The sequence below is a fragment of the Pagrus pagrus genome (assembly GCF_965226575.1).
Source record: "Pagrus pagrus genome assembly, chromosome: 18".
NCBI classification, from domain to species: domain Eukaryota; kingdom Metazoa; phylum Chordata; class Actinopteri; order Spariformes; family Sparidae; genus Pagrus; species Pagrus pagrus.
The window spans coordinates 6,803,855-6,823,846 of NC_140202.1; the positions used below are offsets into that span (position 1 = coordinate 6,803,855).

General features: G+C 40.0%; 1 protein-coding gene across 8 annotated transcripts in view; it reads left to right on the plus strand.

Annotated features, from left to right (window-relative positions):
- The window catches only part of nrxn3a (neurexin 3a), a 194,704-nt gene that overhangs the window by 157,304 nt on the left and 17,408 nt on the right, over positions 1-19,992 (plus strand). For all 8 annotated transcript variants that reach the window (XR_014624704.1, XR_014624705.1, XM_084381018.1 and 5 more), the window contains exons 19-22: positions 10,597-10,778; positions 12,093-12,264; positions 18,296-18,385; positions 19,049-19,356. Coding sequence is in view for 6 of the 8 variants with exons in the window: in XM_084381018.1 (XP_084237144.1) it covers positions 10,597-10,778; positions 12,093-12,264; positions 18,296-18,385; positions 19,049-19,356 (752 nt within the window). In the remaining 2 variants the exon portion in view is untranslated. The remainder of the gene's footprint in view (positions 1-10,596; positions 10,779-12,092; positions 12,265-18,295; positions 18,386-19,048; positions 19,357-19,992) is intronic.

Consider the following 19,992-nt stretch of genomic DNA (forward strand, 5'->3'; position numbering starts at 1 on the left):
TGTCCACTATAGTGGATATGTTGTAAAATTTGAATAAAATTACGTTTAACATTTCTTTTCTTTGCAATGTATTTTTTACCACCCCAACACTTAATTTATGTCAAAGAAATAGTCATAAAATTTTTTTTTTTTCCTGGGTCTCAGGAATATTAAAAAAACAACAAAAAACAAATAAGTCTAAATTTCACTGCATTTCTTACATTCTGCTACATCTAAAATGAGATTTAAAAAAATTAAATTGGGAAGCTGAGTTCCTATATTGATTTCTGAAATAAAATTATTTTCCATACTTGCCATATAAACAACAAAGGTTTGCATTTTAATGCACATGAATGATTTAGGTCATCCATTAGCACAAAGACGCTTTTACGGTCATGACTAGAAATTAATTATATTAATGAATTAAAATGTTCTTCTATTTACTATAGCGCAGAATCCTTTCTGCCTGAATAGAAATGTGTTCAGTGAAGCAGTTCTCTCTCTCTCTCGGATTAATGGAAGTGAAAACAAGCATTTTGATAAATGAGCACCTTTTTCACTCTGCTGGTTTATTTTCAAGATACTTAACTGAAAAAGTTATTGGCTTTCAACCCTTCGTAGATGTGCTATTATTCTTTGCCTTTCTATCTCCATGTGTTGTGGCACTGCATCACGTACTATCAGAATTAATGCCAACAATCTCTTTGGGTGCAGGAACGTTTGCTTTCTTCTGAAATAAGCTGTCTCACCAAACTGTGTCCACCTCACCGATAATATTCTATTTGTGGTAAAAAAAAAAAAAATAAATAAAAAAAATCAATAAACCCCCTTTTAATCACAGGTCCACCACATGATGGTCTGACCTTTACGCATCCACTAAGTTATTTATTTAAAAAAATAAATAATACAAAAGAAGGCAAATGCAATCCTGCCCACCTTAAAATCGGATGAATTATAAAGAAGTGATTTGCAGGCTTCCCACCTCAGCAGACTCAACAGACAGACAGTTCTGTTTTTCATCATTAATAAGAAAGAAATGTTGAATTACACATTGACACTAATGGTTGGATAATAGGCAGACACCAGGACTGAATTGCATTAGCGCCAGATTTTGAGCATCAGTGCTTCTGGCCCTCTTCGTCTGATTTGGTGGCTGCTGCTCTCCTGTTGGAAACACTCACAAAAGCTTCCTCGAAATAGCAACAGCAACTGTCCTAATTTAATTTTCAGCCCTTGTTCTATTACTGGCACGAGTATCAGCAGCCATTAAGCTTTTTAGCTCTGGTAATTTACTATTTTTGGAGGCACTGAGACACGATGGTGTCTAATGTGATGGTAAGCAGACAGAAGCTCAGTAAAAGCAGTAAAATCAAAAGGTTTTCACTTTAGATTATTCTGCAGTCAGCTCTCTGCTGCTCTCTCTGACACCTCTGGACACCAGTTCAGCTCTTCTCTTTCTACCAGAGACATTTTCCTCTCTTTGTGCTTGTCCAATTAAAATTGATAATGAGCGTCATTGGCATGAGTATAAGTAGGTCCGGCACTGCCAAAGTAGGTTGCACAAAATTTACAGTGTAGGCTGTTTTAATGGGTCCTTGGTTAAACCATGAAGTCTAAAACAGTCCTCCAATAAATCCTATCAAGAAGGTCATAATGTTCATGTTTATACATTTATTTGTCATTTGCTGTTGTCAAGGGCAATAATGAACTCAGACTGTGACACGCTCTGACAGATTTTGCTCATAGTCCAATTTAAGTTTTTGCAGCAAGTACATTTTTTATTGGACGCAGTGTGTGTGGACACCCTGGTATTTGAGTCTGATTTTTTTTTCTGTCTTCTCTGTTTTCTCTGCTACTTTTCGTTGGCAAAACAGTATTGAGTTTTGTCAATGAGTTTGTGAACATGGACATGGATTTGGACATGGACAGCACGACTCCTTTTTGTGCCTGAACTATGTTTCTTTGACTGAATGAAACACAGGGAGAAGGTTGGGTGGATGACAGGCGCACAAAGCCCAGGACTGTCATTAATCAACAGAGTACGCACAGATGTGTGTTTAATGTGTGTGTATGATCATTCCTCCACAAGTGTGCAATTTATCAACTTGTCCTTGAACTAAGGAGTGTGCGTGAATAAAAGCACAGCTCTGACCACATCATCTAGTGGTAGAATAGGGAAACTACAAATAGAAAGCACTGCGTGTGTCACAGCATGAATTAAACAATCTCAACATCCACATATGTTCTGTACTTTCTTTGATCAATAACTACTCAATTAGTAATTATTTGTAGAACTTGTTTTATTAATTTTGTCAAAGCTCATCTTGCATTACCAGAAGATTTAGTAGACCACACATGGGATTGCATTTTTGATTTGTATCATTGAGAGTGGCGTCTGAGTAAGAACCGATCCCAAAACAGATATTGTTAGATTTATTCCATGATTTGGTACTTATGTTGAAGAGAGAACCTAAACACACAAAAGCCATTCCTGTGGACATCCGAGTCCAGTCCACCTGTTTTCGGCCAAGCGTAGGTTGGATATAGATCGGCAAAAGGGATGTTTTGTTACTAGATGTGGTTAATTAGGGGTGTTTCTGGATATATGCACGTGCATGAGTATGGTGTTTTAGAACATGTGGGATTTATCAACGTTGATTACATACTGGTGAGTGTATGACTTGCCTGCTCATGTTTGATAAATACCTTTTTTTTTTCTTTAGGATTCACCTAAATTCAATCATAACCAAAATATAATCTTAATGACTCTTACACATACAAATGAATTTTCCATTTTAGAGGTGCACTAAGCAACTTTACAGGCCTATAAACAGAAACAGCTCTTGACACAAGATATAGCAGTTTGCAAGAACTAACATGGGTTCTAGATATACTTTAAAGCCATCTATTTACATCTGGGTTCGACCCGATCACCAGAATAAATGTTGGCAATGTACATTTTTGCAAAACCACTTATATGTTGAAACTTGGTATACATTAAATTTTCAATATTTTCTTGTGACAGTGTTGTGCTTATGGTCTGGTTAGGTTAAGGCATAATAACAAGGAAGTGATTATGTTTTGGTTTGAAATATCTGTTGTTGCTGCCACAGAAATGTCCCGACTTCACGTCACAAAAATATCATTTTTTTGTCACCACAGACTTCATGGTGTCAGACTAACTAATGTTGATACATGGTCCCTTGTCAAAGATGTCTGTATAGTGGCGACTAATATAGTGTCATGCTTACAGATATTAAAATGCAGTCCCAAACTGCAGTCACTGGCTTGTTAGCCTTGTCACCAACCTTCATCCTCTTTGCATTGCTTCTTTTACTATTACTTTGTTTCTTCTTTCTTTTGCATTCTACTGCTTAATGATCACACATTAATGATCACACACTGCCTTTCTAGTAGCATCCTCACTCATCCATCTGCTCTTCTTTTCTCTCTCTTAGCCGCCTTTCAATATTTAGACCAGGCTGGCCATTTCTATCTTTCTCTGTACCTCTCTGCACTCCGGTATCCCCACCACCAGTGCTTCACCTTCTTTTACCTTTGCTACCTCTCTCAGCCCTTCATAATCAACCCCCCCTCTCGTCCTCCCTCCCTCCCTCCCTCCCTCCCTCTCTCTCTCTCTCTCTCTCTCCCTCTCTCTCTCTCTCTCTCTGGGATGCTGATCATTGCTGCTGTCTTCTCCTGTTGAAGTGCGTGGGGCAAAATTTTGCGCACATCAAAGGATGGTCTGTTACTGAAACGGAGACCAGAAGCAAAGGATTTTTCTTGCTGTGATTTTAATGGATACTTCTCAAATCTTTGAGAAGTGAAATTGAAATGAAAAACAAGCGGAGCATGCAGAAGTGGACAGAAAGAGGGCTAGTGGATATATATAATATTCTGTTTCATGACTTCTCTGGGAAGTCACTGTGCAAGTTTCATCGGATCAGACAACAAGACTTCTCCCTGTGGCTTTGAAATTTTTATCTTGGCAAGATCGCCTGTAGAAGTCTTTTTCAGGAAGAAAACGGAGACAGAGTGATATCCAGAGACTGATATTCAGAGTGAATACAGTGTAGCACAAGAGAAGCAGCCAGTGAGCTGGCAAATGGCTGGACAGGCTGAGCCACGAGTCCTATGCAGAGGAGGAGGCAGGAGGTGTCCGTCCATCCTCACTTTTTGTAATACTGTTACATGCAGAGCAGAGGACAAGTGTGTGTGTTTGAAGATTTTGAATTAGACATCATTTCTCATTGACGATCTGTTTTTTTTTAACTCACTAAGCAGCATGTGTGTGAGGTGTCTGAAAATATCGGGGACTGACAGACTGCTTGTCTTTATTATTATGGGGTTTTCTCAATCATGAGACTGTTGTCATGAGACACTCTGCTGTCTGTTTGAATCGTGTCACCATGTGCCCGATGGGTGTCTCACCTCTCCGGGTGCTCATGAAAGGGGGTTCCTGCCAAGCCCCTGGCTTCGTTGTCCTCTATCAGACTGCCTGGATGGGGTGGCTGATTCTTGGATGTATCGCTGCACCCCCATCAGGGAGTTTGCTGAACTCTGTGATTGCCACCAGACCGCAGATAGCAGGGGCATCACACGCTCACCCTGAACAGCATCACCTGCGCGTGATGAGGCACCGCTCCTCTCCACCTGTCTCCATATACAGGTCTCCAGCATCACTGAAGGGGGGTCATGGTGAGTGGTGTTTAGCCTTTTGCTCCAGCTATTAATAAGAGAGAGAGACGCATTGAACAGAAAGGAATTACTTGTCTCTTTATTTCCAGCTCTCTCCTTTTTTTCTCAGGTTTGATTAGTGCCTCAGTCTTAATTGTGTCTAATTGTACAGAGTCTTCTCTAAATCCATTATGTCATTAGCAGTAAAAAAGCTGCGTACCACCAAGGAGCTGGAGGTGTGGTGAAGTATGTGTAGTACTAGAAGGTCTCAGCAGGAGTGTATTTAATCAAAGATATAATATGTCAGATTACTGTATTAAAATGTCTAAAACTACCAGACTTTCGTTATATATTTTGTTTCCAACAATGTTAAAACCCAGAGAAATCCACAAGTTTACTAAAGGTAACGATGAGTTTCATGTAGGCGCCTGTCGCTATAACGTCTGCGAGAGGGTCAGAGAAAGGAAGTCGGCTGATGAGACTTAAGAGAATGTTAATAAAACATCTGTGCCTGAATCATGTCAGACAGATCTTCATCAGAGGTGATTGTCGATTAATGGTGTGATCACCACCAGTAGGCACATTTTTACAGGATCGTGTTTACTCGTCCCAAACAGCCAGATACTTTAATGTACAATAGCTTTGATTCTGTATCTTTGAAATCAGGTCAACCTCTCACTTATTCAGCACCCACCAGAGACTCCAGTTCAATCTTTTCTTTCCCCCTCTCCTCTCTGTAACATTACATTCATAAAGTAAAGTATTTTCCCTCCAGCCCCAGTCAGCAGGTCTCCTCCATGGATCAATGCTACAGTCAGGTTGATAAACAGGAGTGAAGATAAATCCACTTTTTAATCCCAAAAGTTAAAAAGTAATCTCTGAGCTCTCCTTTCTTGGTAAATGGCTCCATATCAGAGCAGGATCTTATATGAATCTGAAACCAGTATATACTTAGATCTATGTTTTTGGTTGTTTTTTTGTTAAAGGTCAGACAGGATGAACTTACAGTCTTTCCAGCTTTGGTAGGTGAGTGAATGATTCTGGTTCCAAAGACTCAATGTTGTTGAAGTGCAGGTACCTGGCGAGGAACAAAGTGTAGACAAAGCACAGTGAAATATGATTAAGACTCCCTGTCTGATTATGTAATTTAATTTTCCGTTGAGTTTTTGATTGAGATCTGGCTTTGCTTATATCTTTTACAATTGAAAGGTGCTTATGGGATAAATATGGCTTAAGAAAAGCGTGAGTACAGCGTGGTTTGAATGTTTATCATGATGTGAATCTATGATAAAATTTTGATATTAAGTGGGATTAAATGTGTGAGAGCCTTCATTTTTACAATCTGGTTTTAAATCTGCCACCTCACCATCTGTGTCGCCACTTCCCCCTGCTTCCAAAATGTTCGTACGTATGGGTCATAGTTTGTTAAAAGGTGCGCACATTCTCCCGCGTGGGAAGTGCCGTACGCCTCTTTCAGGCCCCATTTTGTGCATAAGCACTGCTTATAAATGAGACCCCTGGTCAATCCGTATTCAGTTGGACACATTTGAAAATGACAAATGTTGAGTGTTGCATTGCTTTTGCAGTGTAGAGTGCATATTTGCTGATGTGCTGCTGTCTTCTGTTATTTGTGGATTGACAATTGTTTTGGTGATTGCAATAGGACACCTTTGATTCTTGTTGTGATGTGCAATCATGATCATGCTGGTAATAATGGGCTTAACACAATAAAGTTAGTCAAATGGTTTTTAGATAATTAACGCATCAGTAACCTGACCCTGTTGTTTAATTGTAGTACTATATGTATCACAGCCCAGGCATGGTGCTGTGTAAAAGAGAATCATACAGCCTTTGGAACAAATTAATAAATAAACAATATGTGCAGGAACAAAGAGCACCAACCAAGCAGCATTGTGTTCCACACCCTCAGGGGCAACGGCATCAGTCGATTTCCATATTCCTGTTTCTATTTTTCAGGTGGGAGCCACATAGAGAACAGTGGGGGGCTTGAGTTTTGGGGCATGCACCTGAAATTGGTACACCCACATGGTATTAGCATATTGTATTAGGAGATGATTTAATAGGTTTTCAGCAGGCAAAGGCTGGAGGCAATGTTTTCATAGGCCACTACTTTTTAAGTCTAAATCGGCTTTGGTAGAGAGGCAACAAAGCCATTGTGGCTGCCGTTATCTGCTGCAGCAAAGAGCCTCATCTGCCTGGGCCGGCTCATTAGCATTAGCAAGCCTGTATGTGTGTCAGATGGTGTTTTTGTGGGTACAAATATTTTTTTTGTGTGAGAGTGGTGGTGTGTGGGCTTCTGGTGCAATTGTGGGAGGTACAGTATAATAGCATGCAAAGATATACTGTCACACACACTGTCACTTCCACACGCAAACACATGAACATACATCATCAGCCCATGAACTAAGTGACTCGCTCACTGAGCTGTGTGAGTCGGCTTATTGCAACTTCAGAATAGATTAAAATGCTGTTATTTCACACAATGCTTTAAGGGATCTCTTTTCCTTTAGGAGCAAAGCCAGCACTGTAGAATAAAAACAGTCCTTTATTTGCACATGTACATTCCTGGCTCCAAACCAATGTGTTTGCACCAGGGTGGGGTGAGTGTCACAGGTTTCCTGTTACTGCTGATAAGCCATGCAGTGCAGAGATGGTACAGCAGCTGTAAGTTAATGAATTATGCCAGGATCTTATGTTAAGGCTTTTATAAGCATCACACTAAAGATTTATTACTCACAGACTCCACGTTTAGCAGTAAAATCATTTGTGGGCGTCCTCGGGACGAGTCCTGAGTTCCATCTGTCAGGACATTTGAATTACAAGCAAGTCCAAACTCCACGTCCACTGCAGAATCTTCTCTTTTTTCTCTCGCATCAAGACAATTATTACCGTGAGTTTTTTGTTTTGCCAGTTGCATACCCACTATAGACAACAGACCCATTTCATGGCAGACATTTTAACTTGTCAGAGCAGAAAAAGCACAGGTGTGACCAACCAGGTGAGAATATACACTACCAGAGCCCTGGAATTACCTCGCCTCAATAGAATGCAGCCGTCATTAATGTTAGAAATCATGCTTGTGCGTTTTCTGCTTTGACAAGTCAAAATGTCTGCTGTGATAAAGAGTCTATTGGGGGTCCTGTCCGTGAGGCCCATATGTGTAGTAACCAGAACCAAGCACCCGTCCTGCACCTACCGGCAAAGCTCAACAAAACTGATCTTTTTTTTGTTTCTTTCTTTTGAGAAATTGCTATCCAGACATCTTCACTGTAACATGTTGTTTCAATGCAGGGAGTTAAGAACAAGCTAAGTGTTTTTATCGCCCACTGTAAAATGATGAGCAGTTAAATTGTGCCCTCTCCTCCTTTATGGATATTTGAAAAGTATACACAAAGCTCTGTTCTGAATCAATATCATGTGTCTCAAATGAGCATTTATCCCCTTAATCAATGAGCCGTCTGACTGACCAGTCCTCACTGAACATGCTGCCAGTCAGCCACAGCAGTGATGAATCAAAGTCCCTCACACAACAGTCGTCTCCTTTGTCACATTCTCAGCATTATTGTTTGTTGAAGCTACAAGCAACAGCACAGATGCTTTGAATACACATACACATACACACTCACACAGTTCTGTAGTTGAGGTTTAGGGCCCTGTTCAGCTGACGTCTGAAGTGAGTAAGACAGACAGTGAGCAGTGACAGCTCAGCTGAGGCTGTTCTGTGAAACACGAGAGGGAAGTTATTATGTAAAGTTTTTCACATTCTCACAAAGAAAACATGTTCCTGCTAAAAGATGACATCTGAAGCCTTTTAGTCACCGAGGCAGAACATTTTCAGAACAAAGACTTTTTTTTCCACTTAAGCAGAGATGTGTTTAGTTATGTCTATTTGCAGCTCACTGCAGGGAATCAGGCTTATGTACAAAGTAACAGTGGAGTAGAATAGGACAGTGTGATATCATATAATTCATGATAACAATTATATTATTTATAATGTATAAGAAATGGCATGATATTGACTTGATATAATTATATTAACAACAAGCTGAAAGGGTTAGGGTTTAGCTGCAGACTGCTGTGGAGGAGTCGTTCTCATGAAGCAGAACAACTTGTGTGTAGAAGTGGTTTTACTGAGCTTTAGAGCAGAGGAGCTACATGACACAGTGAAGGCCACATGCACGGTGAGACGCATCAGTCTCTGTTCATAAACAATAACACTGATTATACTAAATTATTCAGTGACTGGGGATGAGGGCCTATGAACAAAGGCCGGCCCCAGGATGCCCTATGTATAGTGTGTTTGGTAAATCTCCTACTCTGACAAATGTCTGTGATTGAAAGCTTCTGTCAGATCAAATCCTATATCATTTAATGGCATTTGACCAGAAGGTTGTAAGAGAGAGAGTTGTAACATAATACATTGAAATGACTAATAATCAATTAATTAATAATTATAATTAAACCGAAATGTACTTTGTGACATTGTGACTGTGATTTTTCGCTGCTGATTGAAAAAGGCAGGATAAATAGAGCCTCATGGTTTCATCTGTTGCACGGTAGCATGCTGTGTTTTGGCACAGCGCTGAGCTCTGTTACTATGTTGTTACTGTACCCAGATGGCAAGTCATGTTGATACTGCTCCAAACTGAAAGGTGTGTGGGCGGCGGACATGGAAGCATCCTGTTTGTGTGTGTGTTTGTGTTTGAGGGTGTGAAGGATAACACAGTGAAGCTTTCCTGTAAAAGCTTTATGTATTTTATAAGCATTCAGGAGTTTGTGTGCATTGTAAAGTCACTTATTTTCACTTTTTAAAGATGGCTGACATCAGGCTGCATCTAAAAGCTATTTTCATTATTGATCAGTCTGCCTGATTAGATTAAAAAATACACATTATAATGTCCCAGAGCCTGAGATTGTGTCTTTAAATGCCTGGTTTTGTCTGACAATACATCCAAACAAAGGGCAATGCCACAAATGTCTTTCATAATATCTGTACAGCATACAACCCCTTCCGTCCTTAGACCCCTTGATACAAACAACAAAACATCTCACAAGTCAACTTAAAAAAACTCGGATGAAAACAGAGGAAAACTCAGGAAGGAGAACAGAGAAGGGAACACTCTTCTGAGCATACATAACATATCAGAGCTATAATTTAAAGCTGCTTTCATCTAATTCTTGTGAAAACAATGTAATAATATCAACGTTTTCACTCAAAGTGATGAACTTGCAGATAATTACCTGAGCAGACCTGCAGTTTTCTGGGAGTTTTTTTCCAGATATGTGGTGCATAATAACTAAATGCTTAGTTTTGACTGTAGGGACTGAAAGCAGACCTGTACCTGACGACCTCAGAGGTCTGGATGGTTCAGAACGTAGCAGCAGATCAGAAATGTATTTTGGCCCAAAACCATTCAGTGCTTTATAAACCAACAGCAGGATGTTGAAATCTGTTCTTTGACTGACAGGAAGTCAGTGTAAAGATCTGAGAACTGGAGTGATGGGATCTACTGTTTTGGTTCTTGTTAGGACTCCAGCAGCAGCAGTTCTGAATCAGCTGCAGCTGCCTGATGGAGTTTTTAGAGAGTCCTGTAAAGACACCGTTACAGTAGTCGAGTCCACTGAAGATAAATGCATGGTCTCCAGGTCCAAATGTCTTTACTGTGAATGGACCCTGTTATAGTCATTTATATGTTTAGTTATTGTTGCTTTCATTACAATTTCTGTGGTATATTCTTATATTATTTTACTTATTTGACTTTCAGCTGTATGTGATGCACATCTTACCAGCACCTGCATTCATTAACTTGACATGCATTGTTGTTATAATTCTCAGTATATATTTAGACTTAGGATGCGGTCCTTATTGTTGTGAAGAGACGAGCTCATTATGTTTCCTCCTTCTCCTGCTCTCTTTAGCTGGGACGACGTACATCTTCGGCAAAGGAGGAGGCCTCATTACATTCAAATGGCCGGCCAATGAGAGACCGAGTACTAGGACAGACAGGCTAACTGTGGGCTTCAGCACCTCCCTGAAAGATGGCATCTTGGTCAGGATTGACAGTGCACCTGGTCTGGGTGACTACCTCATGCTGCACATAGTAAGTTCTCACACACATGTGATCACATCTGCATGTTTACTTTTTGCTTTCCTTTGTTTTGTTTTCTAACTAATGTGCCATACTGCTTCTGTGTGTCACGCACAAATAGCGAGGAAATGGAAATATTGGATCCATGAGACCAAACCTTTAGGAAGTCTTTTTTATGAACCAACACATCCTTTTATCTAAATGACCAAATTGGTTGATTGCCAGTGGCTCCCAAAATGACATGTATCACCATGACATGATTGTTGCAGCAAACAGTGACAGACCAACCAGACCTTTGTACAGCTGCAATTTTGTTTGGTTTAGGTTGGGTTTAAATTCTGAGTTAGGTTTAGACAAAAAACTACTTGGTTAGGTTTAGAAATTGATTGTGGTTTAGGGTTAGAGAGTTGAAATATGCACATTACTACTTATCAATGTACCCATGCTACATACGTTACACAGTTACATTACAAATGTGCGTTAAGTCAACTATGTTGATATATATAATGTAATATATTACATTTTTAAAGTAATGCTAGTAATACCACTTTGCGCCTCAAGTGGTGTCCAATTGTATAGCACCCAGTAGTTTCACTTGGGAGATGTATATAGGGATGAAATATTCGAGATGAATCAATTCACAGAGTAAGATGTGAAAATATTCCGCCTCTATGTGCCATTTTTGCCTTGATGCCTGGTTGCCTGCGGTGCCTCCCCCTGTGATCCGAGGTCGCAATCCAGGCAGACTCCCGTCAGCTAAAAGGGCTACTTAGCGTCACTGATAACTCAGCTACTTGCTAACAGCAGCTATGTGCTACAGCCAAAGATAGCTAGAGCAAAGTGTAGAGTGAGCAGCAGTTAGCAGTCATGCTGCCACCTTTAGTTTTGTTGCTACCTTTGAATTCTGGCCACTTCTTACAAATAACACCTTTAATGCCTTAACTGGCATCTAATATGATAATAATCTCTGTGATGTAAAAACATCAGATTTTCAAACAGTCCAAATGCGTCCCAATCATGGTTTAATAATAAAATCATCAATCAATAAAACACATTGGGTTATGAATGGTTTGTTTGGCTGTTTAGTTCAAATGTAAATTGGAGTGAACTTATTTAACTTTATAAAGTTATCGGAGCTAAAAAGCCATGATGACCTGACCACAACATGTCCATGCATTGTGTTGATATTTCATTACAGAAAACGGGACAAATCACAAGCAATATTATTTAATATTAAACACTATATAAATATTATTCCATAAGAATAAGATCCAGGAAAGTAGTATTTATATATTTATGATAAATAATTGTGTTTTCTCATTTCAGCAACAAGGCAAAATAGGAGTGACGTTCAACATTGGCACAGTGGATATCAGTGTGGAGGAGAGCAGCACCCCAGTAAATGATGGGAAGTATCATGTTGTCCGCTTCACCAGGAATGGTGGCAATGCTACCCTGCAGGTGGATAACTGGTCCATCAATGAACACTTCCCAACAGGTACAACACTAGTCAATCAATTCAATCCATCATTTTTATTTTTGATGTTGGCAATCATAATTGTTAGCAAATTTGACAGTATCAGTTATCAATGAAACCTATTGTTACAAGGTGTGATAAGACAATAGGATTATGCCATTATGATACAGTTCAGATGGTCACTGGGCAGCATGTGCTTCCAACAAAAAAAAGGAACATCATTCAGTTCTCAACCAACTTCTGTTTTAGTCTTCCCTTTTGTGTAACTGCAGTGTACCTACTGTATCTGGCAGTCAGTCCTAAACATACAAAAACCCTGCCAAAACATGTAATAGACATACACTTACACACCAATATAACAGCCATTGGGAGTAATTTTGGGTTAAAAAATGTGATGCCAAAAATGAATCACCTTTCCCTTTAGTAGATGACCTGCACTACCTCCAAAGCCACAGCTGCCCCCTGAAGCATGTTAACTTCAAACTCACACTGATGCTTCAGAACTGCATGTAAAACCTAAGTTTATGAATTTGGAGTGATGCAGCATGCAGCAGTCTTTCATGCAGTTTGTCAAAAATTGTAGTTGCTGCACTTTCTTTAGCGACTCTAACTCGAGAGATGCTCCAGACTTTGTCTTATTGGCATCCCTGTTTAGGGACCAGTTTGAAGTACACAGTGACTGATACAGATTCCCTCATTCACACATTTAGCGTTATTTGAAGTAATCTATCAGAGCATCATCAGAGCTTTGTGGTATTCAGCTAGTAATATCAGCTTCAATTAAACATTATTGAAAGAAAAGCACACCTTTATTCATACGTTGCTGGTTAAGCTCCATTAATTTTAATAGAACATATCCCTTTAAAACAATTAATAATGTGCATTGTGGAGGTTGGTGTATGAATGATCGATGATGGTTGACAGGCTGACCTGTGTTCCATGATTCCATCATGGGACACAAAAAGTAGGTCATCAGGTCATCAGGTCTAGTCACTGATTGCTTTTGAACATGTGCAGAGAAAGAGTTAAAGTGGACCGGGATTTTACTAGCACTGCCTTCACAATCTGAGATACAGTGCTCATGCAAAGAGCAAGCATTTGCTGCCAGTAGAGGTTGGTGTGTGTTTGTAAATGAGGGAGAAGAAAAGGGAAAAGTTGCTGTAAATTGCATGTGGCAATCCAGACCTTATCCCTAGTAGTAGCATTTAGAAACAGCACAGCTTGTCAGAGGATGATTTTGATGGCTTTGATGATTAATTTGTGCAGCCCCTCCTAGCCCCCACACTCTCCCCTGTTTTACACTTAACATGCATGCTGTACAGTCAGATGCATTGCTTCAGTTTTTTGTTTAGTGTTTTCAATGTAACTTTTGATGACAGACAGCGGAGACAGTGTGAGCGATGAAGGGAGCATTACTTCTAGCTTTCCCTCAGAGGCCTGGAGAACAATATACAATAAGTCCTCATATCTGAACAACTGAGTAGGTCGATTGCCAATGACTCCCAAAACTACATATATAACTGCTCCCACAATGAAGAAAATTACAATGATGACCGTTAGAGGTTACCATCAACAGGCAAACTGGACCAGACCGGAGCCATCACATGGTAACATTGTAAAATTAAAGTATATGCCTCCAAAATGAAGTAGTTGGGGTATAAGCAGAAAATAAATACTTAAAACTGTACACAAGTAGTAAAGTATGTGAGTAAATGTTATTAGTTACAATCACAACTGCTTTCTGCAGTAGTTATTCAGTGAGTCAGTGAAATAAGCCTCTGACCAACAAAAATTTGTAGCGACCTATTCATTACTAATGCATCACTAATTACTCTTTTTGTGCCCCCTTAAATGAAGTGGTACATCATACTAAGTGGTTACAAAGTGATTCTTAATTGATTCATAAGTACCTTACCATACCTAACCTTTGAATGGAACCTCATCTTTAGTAACTCATCATCTTTTTTTTTCATGAACTACTTAGTAACGATTCATTAATTATTAGATTGTTCCTGCCTCGTTCCTTAATAACTACTCCCATTTTTGTACAGTATAAGATAATTTTAACAAGTCATCATTTCTCTAGATGACAAGTAACCTGACACCCCACATGTTTGTTACATAAAAGCTATCTGAAAAGGTGCCGGTAGAATTTTTTTTGAAAAAGGCCCTTTCAAAGAATACCTGTGATTGGAGAACCTATCTTCTGATGTCTATGTCTGATGCTATAGCAGCATGCTAACCTCTTGAGGAGCTGCCATTGTTGTTTCAGTCGCTTCTCGCTGGTTATCACATCTACACTACCCTACTACTGGCAGTAGTTCCTACATAGGACACTGATTGGCTCAACCCCTGTGGTTCGACTACTAGCGCATAGCTTGAAGCCTGGCAAGATAGATTTGTGAGATTGGATGATCACATGATCTAGCAAGTCTAGCTGCCTCCAAGGTAGGAAGACCTGACCTTCATAATGCATTGAGATAGGATTGATGGATAGCTTAATTCAGGATAGTCCAGCTTCTGTGACCCCTTGTTAATGGGACATAAAGCATTGTGGGAGAGCAATTGGGAAGCAATGTTAAAGGAAAGAACATAATTTATATATATGAAATCGGTCTTTAGCTTTGTTTAAACAGAGTGAAAGGGAGGAGGAGTGTGGAATTGGAAGGAACATAAAATGAAAATGTAAGTAGAGATGGTAAAAAAGACTCTTGTGAAAAGTGTGAGTAACATTCCACTTGGAGCACATTGACCACAGAAAGTGAAGGAGGATTGACTGTGACACAATATATATTGCAACAGGACAAATACAATTACTACTATCAGACCCAATCTTGACGCCATATAAAACCTTTGTGGAGCTGCTGCTCAGTGCTGTGTGTGCATGTTTGGAGGTGGCAGAGAGACAGATAAGACGCTCACAGAGACTTTGCCATTTAATCCCAAGATTTTTTTTGATTAAAAGAAAACATTATGGATGTAATAAAGTCATATTTTTTTAGCACATTGACACAGCAAAGAGTCCTTCCAGTGTCAATGAGTAAGAGACTGTAGACCGAGGGGAAGGGGAGAAAACAGGAGGGCATGTCCTTGAAACATGGTGATGATCCTACAGTACTGTGACAGTGGCTGTGTGTTAATATGAAGCCTTTTCAAGTCTTTTAGCAATAGCAATTAACACTGACCAGCTTTTTACTGTGCAATGTTCTACTGGGAACCCTTGGGTCCTGGCATGTTAGCCACTTGACACACACCACCCACCCAAAAGCTGTTGCAGACAAAGTACACCTCCCCTGGCAACAACACTTCCTGATGACAGTGGCCACCCAGCAGGACAGCATGCTCTGCTATCTGACGAACACTGCTCAGGAGTGGCCCAAGGCACATGACAAAGAACTCAAGGCCCCCAATTCCCCAGATCCTAATCCAGTAGAACTGTGGATCAAACTGTCTCTGACCCAGGGCAAGGACACAAGACCTGCCTGGCACCAGAGTGTTGGTAGTGGATTCTTTGTCCTGTGGGTGCGAGCTGGGGCCCCCATGGATTGGACATGTTCTTGCATGTCTCACAGATGCTCAATTGGATTGGGATCTGGGGAATTTGGAGGCCAGGTCAACACCTAGAGCTCTTTGTCACCTTTCTCGGATCATTTCTGAGCAGGTATAGGAGTGTCAGGCCACCTTGTTCTGCAGGGGAGGCCACTGCCATCAGGGAATGCTGTTGCCATGGGGGGCTGTACTTCGTCTGCAGTGGTGTTTGGGTGGGTGGTGCATCCATATAAATTCCAGTACGCAAGGTATCATACTCCCAGCATAGGTCCCTATGAGCCAGGTGTCAGAATGGTGGAATGGAACAGAACAGAAACAGAAGTGATTGTCCCGACACAACCAAATAGCACCTACACCCGCAGGTGGTGGAGCAGATCAGTCAAGTAGCCTACAGGTGGACAGATGCCTTGAGCCTTTCATGTCCTCAAGTGACACTGTACACTTTTCCACCACTTCCTCTGCTGCCAGCTTTTTTCTGGAGGCTTCTGTGTGGCCTGGTACTATTGGTGGCTGCAAACTGGCTGCAGAGACCATATATCACAAAGATCCAGGAGGTGCTATTGGGCAGCAGAGGGCATCTCACAATCAGACAGAACATGATGTTGCTGGTGAAAAAGGGGGTTGTGGTAGCCAGAGCCCCACAGACTAGGGATGCCCAGATCGATCTGCAGCTGGTCATTTTTCATCAAATCATCAAATGCTCAGTTCCTGCTTGTATTTAGTAACATTCCAAGCACTGGGTAGGTAATCTGTTTTGTCCTCCTGCCTGCCTCACACACCACACACACTGACTACCCCCAGTGTTGTTGGCAGTAGAGTGGTGGATTTGCAACGTAACTAGTTGCTTTTTAGAATGAAAGCCGCTGAGAGGGTCTGAAAACTCGCTAAATCTAGCGAGAAAGTTGCCAAATTGGCGGCACTGCAGGTGTGATCATGTTTTGCTTCAGAGTGTGCACAGAGAGGAGGGACTACTCACAGACAGCTCTGTTGTGAATGTACATAGAGACAGAAAGAGAGGCTGAGTGAATCAATCCTTGGTAGTTATCTGCACTGCTCTCTTAATTGAATGTACAAGAGTAAAAGCAAGTTGTTGACAGAATAAGAAACCAATAAGATTTTGCAGTTATTTACTCCATACTGCACAGTCACACAGCATTTATAGCATAGGTTATGCTGCCACTTGGTGGTAATCTCAATACACTACAAAGCAGTCAAACTGACTTTATAATGCCCACTGCTACACCAGCGGCTATAACAAAACAAACAAACAGAATGATCCTATAGCCCATATGGCTCATTGACAATCTGCAGTCCGTTTGGGCAGGAATGGATGCAGTAGAGATGTGTTATCTCTGTGGTTGCATTGTGTACACCTAATAAATCCAGATATTCAGGTCAGGGCAAGAACTTTTTTCAGAACACTGGTGTTGGATTCTTTCCATCTTACTCCTTAGCTTTCTATGAAGCATGAGATGCTTCACAAATTGTTAGTCAGGTGCTACATGGACTGCACTTGGTAGAAAGATCGTTTCTCATTATGTTGATGCAATTCAAGTATCTTTAGGTTTCCCACAAAACATATTCACTGTTGCAAATCAGAACTAAAACTTAAATTGTGCCACGCTGGATGATGTTGCATTTTAGTGCAGCCAAAGTAGAGCCAAGCAGGTTCAGTATTTTTAAACATTTTTTTTGTTGTAGTACAAATATTTTTCATGCTTTAAGTTCCTAAAAAGTAAGAGTGTGTGAAGGCTCAGAACCTTCACCTTCACTTCACAGATTTTACCCATCAGCTATATTCACTTCGGGGAATCCTCATTTCAGATCCTCCTTTTTCAATATCAGTTGCACATGCTGTCCAGTGAACTCTAAGTGATATTTAGCTCTACCCTGCCGTGTATTGTATGGTGCCATGTCCTGTTGCCATGCCTCTGTCATCTTACAATAATTTAAGCCCAGAAAAGTTTAGCTGATAATCCACTCTGAATCTTGTGATGCATGCAAAATGCAGTACAGTAGCAAATGCTGTTTCAAATATTTATATAATATATTATTTTTAAATCCTTCAGTTTTGCCACGGTCTCATCTTTTCTTTATTTGGTCACATATTTACTGAATATATAGCAGGAAAAAAAAACAGTTTGGGATGATTTTGATAGACATTTAATTTCACCATGCTTCATGGAGACACTGTTTACTGCTCCACCCATTCATAGCAACTGTGGAGTTTTTAATGGCACTAATGTAACATCAGTGCATACTCAATGCGAAGTGAAAAGAAAAATTTGGGAGAATACACAAATGAGCTGCTTTTCTGTAGTCTGTTTTTGAATGAAAACTTAAAGGTACGCAGCTCAAGTTTAGCTGCAATTTAAACAAGTTTAATAAAGTTGTAACCTTCAGATAAAATCATTTAAACATATTGTAAATGTGAGAAAGAAAGTGGTGACATGACACTGACGATCAATAAATGTCTTTATAAATGTCTTCTTAAACTTTAAAGGGAACAGCGACATTGAACGCTATCAAATGGCCAATAAGAAAATTCCTTTCAAATACGCCAGACCAGTAGAGGAGTGGCTACAAGAGAAAGGTAATTTCAAACAAACATGTTTCTCTGCTTATGTGTGTTTACTTTATTGATATAATGTGAAAAAACTGCCTGTTCTTTTATAATAAGAGGATTGAATGTTTGCCCATGTCTCTATTTAAGGCTTAAATGAACTGTGTGAATTTCTTTGACCAAAGTGATGCTTTTAATGTATGTTCATATTGAACTGTATGTGGTCTAAAAGTGCTAAATACAAAACTAACAAAGAAACTAAATTATAGTAAATAAATAAATGAATAACTTGTAAAATAAATGGAAATAAACAAAAACAAATCAAGGATTTATATTAATGAGTTGGGAGGAAAATCTCTTATGCCATCATGACTTTAAAGGTCCTATTTTAATTGTGCAAGTGCAACAACCAACGCAAAGTGGTTGGTCCTGGGCACACAGACTGTGTTACATTTATCTAGACTTAGCTTATTTGCTAATTTGGCCAAATTTCTGATGAAATTTTAGCAACTCATTTGAATGAACCTCTCGCTACAGACAGGCAGACATAATTTAAAGATCAGGAAAATACTAAACTGTTGAAGCACTGCTTGTGCTGATCATAATGCCACCACAAAAATGAGGGCCTTTGTCTTGTTGTAAATGAATAGTGTACTCTGTTGAAAATATCTTACATTTGGATGTCTCCTCTAGGACGGCAGCTAACAATTTTCAACACCCAAGCAACAGTCGCGATTGGTGGTAGTGATCGCAGCCGGCCCTTTCAGGGTCAACTGTCCGGCCTTTATTACAATGGCCTCAAGGTGTTGAACATGGCCGCTGAGGGCAACCCTAACATCAAGATTAATGGCAGTGTGAGGTTGGTAGGTGATGTGCCCAGTGTGGCAGGCTCAGCCAGGACCACGGCCATGTCTCCAGAGATGTCCACTACCTTCATTGAGACTACCACCATGATGTCCACCACTACCACACGGAAACATAGATCCTCCTCAACTGTACAGGTATGGAAAGACTTTCATAATATACATAGAGGGAATTACACATATGACAGAGGACATAGTATGTATCAATTATCAGTGCAACCCAAAAGGTTGATAAAGACAGGAAAACATTTTTTTCATATTTTGAAAAAATATGGAGTGATGTACTTCTGAATTGACCATAGGTTGCAGTGTGGTATAGTTTTGTCACCATTTGGAAAGTGAAATTCCATGAAATTTAGATTTGATTTTAATAGCCCTGCCAGCTTAATATGTTTAAAAATATATAAAGGTGTGAAATGGGCAAAGCCTCTATCATCTGATTCTTCTCAATTCGGCAAAAACGCAGTTGTAAACCTTTTGAATGTGAGGCAAGCTGTGTGGGGGTTACAGGCCAAAAAGTCCTTACCTTGATTATAGCGCCGCCTACTGGCAGACATATGCCTTCTTTTTTTTTTGTGGCTGAGGTGCATACGGGCATTGTACCAGTCCTCACAGTTTGGCTTACATCATTTTACAGTTGAGGCTGCAGTATGAGTTTTATAAAAAGAAGAAAACGTTCATTGTGACCTCACACAACTTGTTTTCTGCCATAACCCAATAATTCTTGACTAAATTTTTACATAAATGTCTAAAAGGATAAAATAATGAAAGATA